This window comes from Diabrotica undecimpunctata, chromosome 1 (genome assembly GCF_040954645.1).
Source record: "Diabrotica undecimpunctata isolate CICGRU chromosome 1, icDiaUnde3, whole genome shotgun sequence".
Taxonomy (NCBI): domain Eukaryota; kingdom Metazoa; phylum Arthropoda; class Insecta; order Coleoptera; family Chrysomelidae; genus Diabrotica; species Diabrotica undecimpunctata.
Genome location: NC_092803.1, coordinates 151,583,547 through 151,595,501, shown reverse-complemented (window position 1 = coordinate 151,595,501; position 11,955 = coordinate 151,583,547). Strand labels below are relative to the sequence as shown.

Below are 11,955 nucleotides of genomic sequence, written 5' to 3'. Positions count from 1 at the left end.
TTCGCTTCGTTATTAACGCAATTTGTCAAAGTACTTATTTGTTTAGCCTAAGTCAATTTAGGCCCCTTGTATTATATTTTTTACACATAATACAAATACACCAACTGGTGTATTCTGTGTTTTTTATTTTAAATGTTGCAGTGTTAAAATTCCTATGTTGTTGTTCTTTGAATCATGATTGTGATGACTATAACTACAGACTACAGACTTATAACTACAGACAAGAAAAAATAATTTTTTCTGTAGGTTAAAAAAAATGTAAAATATATGGATGTCTATGGTTAAAAACCATGGAACAAGAAAGAATGATCTCTTATTCTGTGGGTAAACTGAATTTACGTAGTTGACATGGGATGGGTGTTTTTATGGTAGTTCAAACATAACATAAATTTAAATTTCTTCTCTTCATAAAATGTCATCTATCTATGATATGAACTTGACAGGTGCCATAATAAAAACTATCATTCAATCAATAGTTAAAAAATTGAAAAAATAATTAATTACATATCAAAAGTGTACAATATCAGTCAACCTCCGAATTTAATAATTCTATTAAAATAAAAGTATGAAATTGTAACATTTATAATTTATTCTTGTATTTTATAAAAATCAATCATCCTACATAATGACGTAATTTTTATTTCAGAATTATAATATTGAACCACTAAATTATTTCCAAAGAGGATATAAAGCAATAATACATAATAATAACAGGAAGCTTAATTGCCTTTATTAATTACATGATACCAAAATAATGAAAGTGTAGTGTGTAGACAAAGGAGTGTATGTTCTAATAAATTAATACATCAAAAACATGGATGACTATAAATTTTTATTTAAAGTTGTATTAGTGGGCAATGCAGGGGTTGGTAAGACGTGTTTAGTGAGACGTTTCACTCAGGGCTTATTTCCACCAGGACAGGGCGCAACAATAGGTGTAGATTTTATGATCAAAACAGTGGAAGTTGGGAATGAAAAAGTTAAGGTAAGAAGTTCATATATTTTATAAAGTAAGATGCATAATAGATCTTACGATATAGAACAATTTTACATATACATTATCTAAGGAGATTACAACAGACCAAAACAAAAACAGACTGATGCTTGCAGGAATAACTGTAAAACAGTTAATCAGAACAGAAACATCATAGTAAAAGGTTTTATAATATATGCAGCAAAGGTATGGAACAGAAAGAAGGAAAGTATAAAGTATTATCAACAGATATTAAATATTGTAGGATAGGCCATGGATTGACAATAATGAATAATAGGGAGAAGGAGAGAGGCAGATTAACATCTTCATGGATTTATATTATGTGAATAAAGCTATGAAGCAAAAAGAGTAGAAAATAGAAATCAAATGATAACCTAATTTAAGAAAATAATGCATCATTAGTTGTAAAACCATTCTTCCTGGTTTACCTAAGGGCTTTATCATTTCTTTCTCTTTATTTTCTTATATTGCTAAGTTTTGTTTTGTTCTCTATCTGCTATCCTACTATCTTTCTCTCTATTCGCTTCCTACCAGAATCTATTTTATAATGATTTTGTCTTTGTTGGATCTTATTTTCAAAAAAATATTTCTTGAAGGTTGTACCTTGAATGTTAGGTGGAGAACTTTTGCCTACTAATTTCTTCAGCTATAAAAGTGTTACACCACTGACTATTTCTCTACTCTGTATTGAACCAAAGAGATTACCTATTTCTTCAGATATTGCAAATAAAAAAAACAAACCCTAACTTGGTCTGTTGATGAAATACCATTGGAATTTTGAAAAAGTTACTTTCTAGCTTCTCAGAAGAAATTGGTTAGAATTTTCCAAATTTCTGTTAAAAAGTTTTAGATAAAACCTAAACATCTCAACCTTTTGAAGTAGTAATTGTTTAGATTCCTTTTCAGAATGTTGCTCACTTGTCACATAATTTTTTTATTTTGAATTAGCAGTTCCCTCATGCAACATCAGTTTTAGCAACATTTGTTTTTTTTTAATGTCCAATGTTTTAAGTTACTACATTTGTTAAACAACAAGGACTAGTAAATGTGCTTGAATATGTGGTATGTATATCAAGGAGAAGCTGTAAAGACTACTGCAAATATCATTATTTGTAAGTGGTTAGGTGTAAGTTATTGGTATGTTTTGACCAGGTATTTTTTTAAGGGTAGATTAAATATTGCTATTTTATTTTATTATTTTCGCAGTTTATGCCAGTATTAGTTTGATGTTCCATCTAGCCCCTGAGACACTAAAGAAGTTTAGAAGAATAACTTATCATTTAAATTTCCCATATGCTAGTCCACTTTTTACATCTTATTTATTCTTCATATATACTTAATATTTCTTTAATCTTTTTAGCTTCAAATTTGGGACACAGCTGGCCAGGAAAGATTTAGATCAATTACCCAAAGTTACTATAGGTCAGCACATGCTCTAATATTAGTCTATGATATATCATCTCAACCAACTTTTGATTGTTTACCAGATTGGTTAAGGGAAATAGAAGAATATGCAAGTAGTAAAGTACTTAGAATTCTTGTAGGTAAGAGTTTGTTCTTATAGTATGGTGGTTGATTAAAATATTAGAGTCAAGTGTCAAACTTCAAGTTTTTACTTATATAGGGTGTGTACAAACTGCATTTGTAAAATAATTTATACTTGATTAGGTAATAGTGTATTTAGGCATACTTTTAGGTTTCTTGTTATAAAAAAGCTATTAATAGATTGTGAACATTGTTGGTACAATATGTGACTCAGATGCCACTTTATGACAGTGCTGTGAAGTCCAGTTTAAAAGTTATAAGTAATACAGTATACTCATAGTTACTCTCAACATTTAGTGTATTTATAGCATAGCATTGTTCTGAAGCTATTTTTTTGTGACATTTTAAAGTAATTACTATTTTAATGGGATTAAGCCACAATTGAAGGTTAAAATAAATTTATTGATGTTTTAATTTTCACAATTGAACAATTTGTGAAGTGGAAATTGAAATATCAATAAACTTACTTTAACCTTCAATTATGGCTTATTCCCATTAAAATAGTAATTATACATATCCTTTATTAATCGATTTTAGTGCTTTGTATTAAAATTGTGAATTATTATACTATAGCTGTGCTGAATTAAGCAGATATATCTAGTTATATATAATAGACAAAGGCAAAGTCATCCCACTAAGGGAAAAAGCAAAAACCAAAAATTTAAATACAGTAAAAAGCCTTCTCATGTGCCACTATGCACTAAAGAATCCACTGGAAGTTGATGTTAAAAGAAGTGTCCATCCAACTAGATTATTTTCACCAAGTATTGGTAAATAAAGCTAAAAGACAAACAAGTAAAACAGTTTCAGAAAGAGTCAAAATGTATTAAAAGATTTAAGGTAATAATAAATACAAAGTGTAACATCTACTTATCTATTTTGTAGCATTTGAAAATTCTTTGGATATGTATTGAAGTCCCCTCGTATTTGCTAAAGAAATCAAAGAATATTTGAGTGTATTTCATTTCCGATTCGTATGTATTAAAACACCGAATTCTTCCAATTCATCTTAGCGTCGCCAAGTAAGATAAACACATTTTTAGAGTTTGTTTATGTGTTACAGATGTGCACGTCCTCAGCATTCTGTTGCGTTTCATATTCTGTGTTTTAAATAAATATTTCCGTCAAGTGTTTTGTTATTTTAAGTTATGCGAATGAATTTTAAAAGATAATTGCTCATTCTCACTTAGATCGCTGTAAGAGACTGTCGGCTTAGATGTGGATCCAAATTTTACATCAAATTTGAAATGTTCCTCGTTGTTCGTCTCTTTTCATGAAAAAATGTAATGTATTGTGGCAGTTTATGGTTCAGTTAAAGTTTTAAGTGAGGATTTGAAGAATCGTCGTTTCCATCCTCGTTTTGTTTCCCTGGTTGTCATCCCAGGCTTTTTGGCAGTTTGGAGATGAATGAATTTGTTTGTGTGTTCGTTACACAGAGAGTGAAGCCCAGTTCTACCCCAGAACAACCTGTGAAGTCCAGTTACAGAAAATTCAAAGTGTTTTAGTGAAAAATCCAGGTAACTTTTTGTTTCAAATTTTAAAGTAAAGACAGACATTTTTTTACTAAAGTAATAATTGCTTTCATTAAAATTTAAAAATTGTAATATTTAACATTGTAAATCTTAGGGCATGGTTAGCTGTCATTTTAATTGTTGTTTTAAATTTAATGGTAACATAAGACAGCTTGCTTTATTATTTTCGATATTCATTTATTTTGTTTTTTTTTTAAGGTTAACCTCTATTGCAATAACAATTTTTTTGTAAGTTTATGTAATATCTCCAACTCCTAGATTTTGTAAACGGATGACATGTAAGTTTTCTTTGTTATTTTTGTACTCTGTAACTATTAATCTAGTAATTTGTGCCATTTATTTTTGTAACTGTTTGTGGTGAGACACAATAAATGTTTAATTTTTGTAAACCATTTTGTTTGTTTATCTTGACTAACTCTCTAACTCCTTTTTTTAGTTTCATTTGAAAAGATATATTTATGTTTAATAATTATTTCAATAGTTACAACTAGCTGTTATAATGGTTATAATTTGGCACCTCGAACCGGCGTCATTTTTAAATTGCTAGAGGTATTTCCTGTTTCCTTTTATTTTGTTTGTCCCAAGAGATTCACGTTAGTACCCCTTTGTTTCATTTTTTGGAATTAGCCCAATCCGACCCCTTGCCATTTACTTATCCACTACCCCAGCACTCCAAACAAACCCTGAGTGCCGTTCGCACAAGTATCGATTATTTTGCTTGCCCTATCTCCGCCCCGATAATTTCTGTCCCCAATTTTCTACCCCTTATACTAATACCCCATGTGGTAGGCAAAAATATTTCGTTACAAAAATTTTCATATTTAATGTAAATACTTTTTTACTACAAATTCTTGAAGACTATTTTTTAAACTTAACACAAAAGTTACTTTTTGTATAAAATTTTGCCATATATCAGCTGCTACATATGCTTGAGTTGGTCTAGAAAGTTGATATAGCATTATAATGTTGAATGTTAAGAAGACAAGGACAAATCAATTATTAATTAAATAAATCAATTATTATTTATTATATCAAATAAAATGCAAACATTTTGAATGAATCAAAATAAATGAAAATTAATAACCTCATTAAATTTCCTGATTATGTAGATAAAAATAACAACTATTGTACCGACACAAAAGGCTAAAAAAGTTCTTATCTTGTTGAAATTTGTTGAATTTTGATTTTAATAAACACCTACATTCAATTCAACTAATTTAATAGTGAAACACTACCAAAAAAGGACTGAAATTGATTTGGGATGAGTGAAGTCTGCCATAGTAAAAATTGGCCAAAAACCAATTGTGGCTTTAAAAAAAACACCAATTGCACTTAGAACTTAGTTAATGAAGTTATAAACATGTTATCTCTATTTACTTAAGCACAATTTATAGAACATTCCATTTATATGAATATTTGGAAAAAATGAATTTCTAGCCAATGAGAAATGTGCAAATATCTTAAATGCAAATGTGTGCAATCTCTTATGTGCAAATATGCAAATATCTTAACCAGAAACTGAGCAAAAATACAGTAGTTTGACTTCATTAAGTTAATTTTATTGTTTTATTTCCTAAAATACTAAAAAGCAGTTATTGATTATTGTTCAGTTGTATTAAGTACTTAGTAGTTACTGTATAATATCAAAAAACCTTTATGCTTTGTATTGGTTTGCAAAAATCACCAAATAAGTAAGGAATAAACCAAAAAGATCACTTTTTTTCATCTTGTTAATACTGGGTTCCACATACTGGTCAAGTAGTTGTGAACTTTACAAAGAATGGTGGAATTAATGTCCCACGGCATATAGAACAGTTCACAAATTGATACCTTCAGTTACAAATCTACTCTCGGGTCAAACTCAATTGCAAATACTCCAATGTTACATACAATGTCCAACATACTTAAGAAAGCTTACATTTACAAATTAATTCACAATATTTATTTATTTATCGTATGGCAATTACAACACATTTAGAACAAATACACAAACACTAGTAATATAGGTATTTGACAAACTTTAAATACTTAGTTACAAACAAACATAAGTGTATTTATATAATCAATTGACTTTGAAGTTGCAAACAGGAAGTCTTCAGGGCTACCATTGTAGGATCTTGTGGGACACTCTTGAATAATGTGGTCGATGGTTTGGTTCTCCCCACAGTCCACAGACGGTGAATGTGCTTTAAATTCTATAAGAGAAACACTCACTCATAATTGTTTATTTAGGTGCTGGTATAATTTTAATATGAAAATAAGTTATATGTAAATTTATCAATTAATATAAATAGTGTGTGTGTATGTAATCAAATTACGGTACCTGTGATGTTGATGTAACTTCTTCTTCTCCCACAGTGCACTGGGGTTGACTCGGATGGGACAGAATCTCAGTCGCGTGGTCAGGTTACACAAAAAATACTGAAGCGTTTATCGCGCTGATTTATACAAGACTAAGACTAAACTAAGATTGAAGTGCGTAGCCTCGTAGCGTAATAGTTTTGCTCCCTTCAGACTGTTAGGGGGCGGACTGTACAGGTCCGTATTAATTCATGATTATAAGACAGACACACACGTTAATTAAAGAATTAAATATAAAGATAAAATAATAAAAATTATTAATAAAAACTAAGAATATGTGTGGAGGGACGGGTTCTTTCCCCATTTATGTAGCATGTATGCACATCTGCCATGTCTGGTTCGGATCCTATTTAGAGTGGACCATGTTTTGCGTGGAAGATCAAAACCTGGTGGCTTGTGGGTAATGCAGGGCATGTTATTTTCCAATTCGTTCCATTCTTGGGACCATGCATTTGTGATGTTGAACTCCTCATGTATCATTCTTGCCGTTTTTGGTGGTTTTCTAGAACGGAGACGGGTATTTCGTTCATCCTCGGTGTCTTGGTGGATCGGCAGGTTTATATTGTTCATGATCTTTTTGTATTCACGTGTAAGTGCGTCGACTTGTCGTAAATGAAATTAATTCACAAAATTGCGTAGTATACATTGATTCAATATTGACTATCCGTAATATTATTCTGAAGCTATTTTCTTGTGGCATCTTAATGCAATTACTTACTACTTTTAATGAGAATAAGCCACAATTTAGGTTTAAAATAAAAATATTTTAAATAAATTTCCAAAATGATAATTGAAATGTCAAAAATATATTTATTTTAAACTTAATTGTCGCTTATTCCCATTAAAAGTAGTAATTGAGTATTTTTCTTGAATAGTACAGAGCTGGTGTTGGATAATGGTGTGGCAATTCAAAACTATATGTAATAGATTTAATGAAGCTGTTTGTGATTGGTATTACCCCATATGATGGTTAAATAAGACAGATGTGAGTTTATTAGAGAATAATACACCATTTTACGATGAGGGAGACTTATAAATTTAGCAATTTTTCCTAGCATTGGAGCTATTTTATGACATGTCTGTAATAGGTGTTGTTCCCAAGTAAGTCTATCTATCTATATGTAATAACTATCTATATATAATCCAAGACCATTTCCTTTTTATCAAATTTGAATTTTCCAGAGTTCTACTGCATCTTCCTATATTCATCTACATTTGAAATGATCATATAACTGCACTTATTCATAGTAGGTGAGAGTTTGTGACACTTAAGTCACTTACCTATCTATTTCTATTAAGTCCTTTTCTACAGTTTCTAATTTTCTGTTATTTTTATTGGCAGCGATAAATTGGATAATGAATTCATATAAATCAGGAAAAGTGTTGGCCCTGATATAGGCCCTTGAGGACCCTTGAGGATCATGCAGTATTTTCTGCCGTGCTTATTACATTGTTACATAGCACTTTATATATTCTGCTACTCGAATGGTTTCTCAACCAAACTAAAGTCATTCCAGTTGTCCCATATTCAGGTTGCTTTGAGTCCCCTCCTTTATACAATACCACTATTGCCATTTTCATAGAGTTTGGGATTAATCTAGTAATAAGAGAGAGTTTAACTGATTTAATTATAATTGATAGCAGCTTCTCTGCAAACTCTCTATAATATTCAGTTTAAACCCATCACAGCCACAATAACCAAGGAGATTTTCCTTTTTTTTTGGTTTTCTTATGACCTCTCTAATTTGGTTTTCCTAGACTTGTTACCATTCAAATATGTATTTTCCTGGCTCTATATTTAGTGGAGATTTTAATGGAGGTGGTATGTTATTTGCTAGAGAGTATTATGGGCAAAGTATTGATTTAATTGATTAGATATGTCCTGAGCTCTATTAATTGTAGAATTATGATATTGTAACATACAACATGGGACCAGACAAGGAGTAAAGCAGTTGTTCCATGCAGCAATGAACAGGGATCAATTCAATAAAATTTTCGTGTAGATAGCCCATGCCTGAAAACAGGAATGACACTGGAATCAGTAGAAGAATCTCCAGTGACTAGTGCCATGTGATTTATGCATTCATTTTTATTTTTCAATGACAGACAAAAAAAGATCTACAGGTATTACATTATGAATGGAACCTTCTATAACCCTATCTTTGAGAAACTAACTTCAGTATGGGTAAAATAGAAGCAATAAAACTACTAGACGAGGAGAATATCGAAATCTTGGTAAAGCTGTTCAATAGAATTTATGGTACTGGTTACATTCCGCGAGAATGGCTGCAGTCATCCTTTGTGATGATCCCAAAAACAGCTAACGCCACAAAATGCAATGAACACCGCTTAATCAGTTTAATGAGTCACTTGCTGAAACTCTTCCTTAGGATATTACACTCAAGAATGTACAAGATACTAGAAGAACTTAGCGGGTCAACACAATTCGGTTTTAAGGGAGTACTAGGAACAAGAGAGGCAATTTTATGTTTGAACACCTTAATACAAAACTGTTTAGATCAACGAAAAGATGTCTACCTCACCTTCATCGACTACGAGAAGGCATTTGACAATGTTAAACATGATATCATGATGGAACTACTACATAGGGCCAACATGGACCAGAAGGAGATCAGAATTATTCAGAATCTATACTGGAACCAAATGGCAAAGGTGAGGATTGATCAAGACCAATATACGGATGAATTTGAAATCCGGAAAGGTGTCCGCCAAGGCTGCATACTCTCTCCGATGCTTTTTAATTTATATGTTGAAAATATATTTGCGGAAGCATTAGAAGACACGGAATTAGGCATTAAGGTGAACGGCATACCAATTAGCAACCTACGCTATGCGGACGACACAGTGATTATAACTGATAATTTGGAAGATCAGCAGTTATTACTTGATAGGGTGAATAGCATAGGTAAAAAATATGGCCTCAAAATCAACATTTTGAAAACGAAATATATGGTCATTAGCAGAAACCCTCCAGAAAACCCGATAATATGCATAGGTGACGATCGCATAAAACGCGTGAAAACTTTTAAATACCTTGGCACCACAATCAATGACCAATCGGATCCACAACAAGAGATAAAAACCCGAATACAAATGGCAAGACAAGCTTTTGTGAAATTCAGACCGCTCCTATGTAATCAAAACCTAAATTTCGAAATACGCTACAGAATGGTCAAGTGCTACATATATGGTCCATCTTGCTTTATGGCATGGAAACGTGGACTTTGAAAAAAACATCTATCAACAAACTTGAAGCATTTGAAATGTGGTCATTGAGAAGAATGATTTAGAATTTAGAATGATTTGAAATAGATTTCGAACTCTATCCACCTTGGGTGGATAGAGTTCGAAACGATGACGTCCTTAAGAGAGCCGGCGTGGAAAGAGAACTCTTTGAATTAATTAAAAAACGCAAGATTGGTTACCTTGGGCACATATTGAGAGGAGCAAAATATGAAATACCACAGTTAATCCTACAAGGGAAGATCGAAGGTAGGAGAGGAGCCGGCCGCAAACAATTATCCTGGTTAAGGAATATTATAGAATGGACAGGAATACACAATACAGGCGAGCTGTGTTACGCCGCCAAGAACAGAATTCTAGTAATGAGATAGTCGCCTACGCACTTTGGTGTATGGCATGTTAAGAAGAAGATGGGTAAAATATGAATATTTTGAATAATAGAGTTTATCTAAAATGTGTTTCACATGGCTGTTGTAAATATTTAAACAACATTGTTGTAAACAAATCTTAAGATTACTAACATTTTTTGTATTGTATTGTATACGTAGATGTATTTAACATAGACTGAGTGTTGATGTAGAGCTAGGTGACTACTACATCAACAAAAACTGCTTCTGAATAGAAATTTGATTGAAAATATTATGAAATTGTAAAGAAAATAGTAAAAACAGCAATTTTGTTGATTAATATAAAGCTTCGCGCTAGTCTACAGTACCACCCACTGAACCCTTTTTTTTTTTGTTTTCCTTCTTACATCTGTAATACCTATTTTCATAATGATAATACTTATAAAATGAGTTCTAAAAAACTAAACTGAACTGTTGATGTAAGTTTTAAACTTCAAAGAAATCTTTTAAAAAGAAGAATCTTAGTAAAAAACCTTGTCTATAAGGAAGCCAATAAAAATGAAAGATAAATGCCTATATTTATAGTGTTGTCAAGGTCTAATGTACATATGTTTTAATGAAATTGGTAGCCCTTTATGTTAGGTAAATCGTAAGTACTATAGTTGAGCCGCTGAAAAGATGGAATGATCATGTGAATGGCACGCACTCTTAAATATTCCTCTTCCTATGTTACCAATTTTCCCACGTTTACACCGCTCAACAAAAACGAACTAACAATGTTGCTATAATATATTTATACCGTTTTTTAGAGGTTATTGATTTACATTAATTTTAAACATTTTTACAAAATTTACCAGCCAGCGAAAGTGAAACACAAATCATGATACATAAAACATTTAAGTTATAGTATCATGACACAAATAATGACGGTGTAAACAGTTTCCCATAAGGTTAGTTTCGAGCGCCTGTCGATGCTTGCATTGAGTGATCATGCGACCTTGGATTCCATGTTTTAAGCGGCCAGGGTATAGATTGGTGATTGATCACTAATTAAACAAGTGTCTAACAAAATTGATAATGTAGAAATGTAAACAAAAAACAATTATACTTACAATCAAAATAGAGTTTGAGAAAAAAAAACCAAAATATATCCCACACATGAGTTGTTCTGAAAAATTAACTATAAAATGAAAAAAATGGATGAAAAAAGAAGAAAAACTAAAGATAATGAAAAGACAAGGAATAGTAATAATACTGACTCAAAAAATAGTTACTACAGCCATAATATGGCTTTTCCATTATTTTTAAACAATATAGGAAGTTCTTTTATTACATTCTTAATAAAGAACACATATACATGTATTTTTTTAATCTAGTTTCATTCGTATTTAAATAAAAGATAATTTTTCATCTTTTACTGCATGTTAAAAAATGTTTTTCATCACCGCCATTAATATTAACACTGAATAAAGTACTCACCTGAGGTACCGCAATTATTCAGATATAAGAAGCGAATCTTTATAAAGACAATGAAGCCGACTTAACTTGGTAACAATTACTCAAACACACATCTACAAAATCCACATGTACTATAAGTAAATTGGCTGCAGTATGACCAGTTTATTGTATATTGCATAGAAAATGCTCAACAAAGATAAATTCTTTTAAATTTACTTCATCTTTCCTTTTGTTAGTTTCTTATTGTTGATTTATGATAAATTGTTGTAGGTAATAAAATAGATAGGGAAGATAGAGAGATTCCTGCCCATGTAGGTGAAGAATTTGCTGAAAGGCACAATATGTATTACTTGGAAACATCTGCAAAAGAGTCAGACAATGTTGAGAAACTTTTTATGCAAATTGCCGAGGACCTTATGAAGGTAGATATACATTTTCTTAAAATTATGGTAAA

The 11,955-nt window shown here is 31.2% G+C and overlaps 1 protein-coding gene across 1 annotated transcript in view; it reads left to right on the top strand.

The window, feature by feature from the left end:
• The first annotated feature begins 443 nt into the window (after positions 1–443).
• LOC140432377 (ras-related protein Rab-30-like) overlaps positions 444–11,955 on the top strand; it is a 33,213-nt gene continuing 21,701 nt past the window's right edge. Inside the window, exons 1-4 of the mRNA XM_072520232.1 lie at positions 444–563; positions 647–985; positions 2,355–2,538; positions 11,772–11,923. Coding sequence (XP_072376333.1) covers positions 815–985; positions 2,355–2,538; positions 11,772–11,923 — 507 coding nt within the window. The 5' untranslated portion in view covers positions 444–563; positions 647–814. The remainder of the gene's footprint in view (positions 564–646; positions 986–2,354; positions 2,539–11,771; positions 11,924–11,955) is intronic.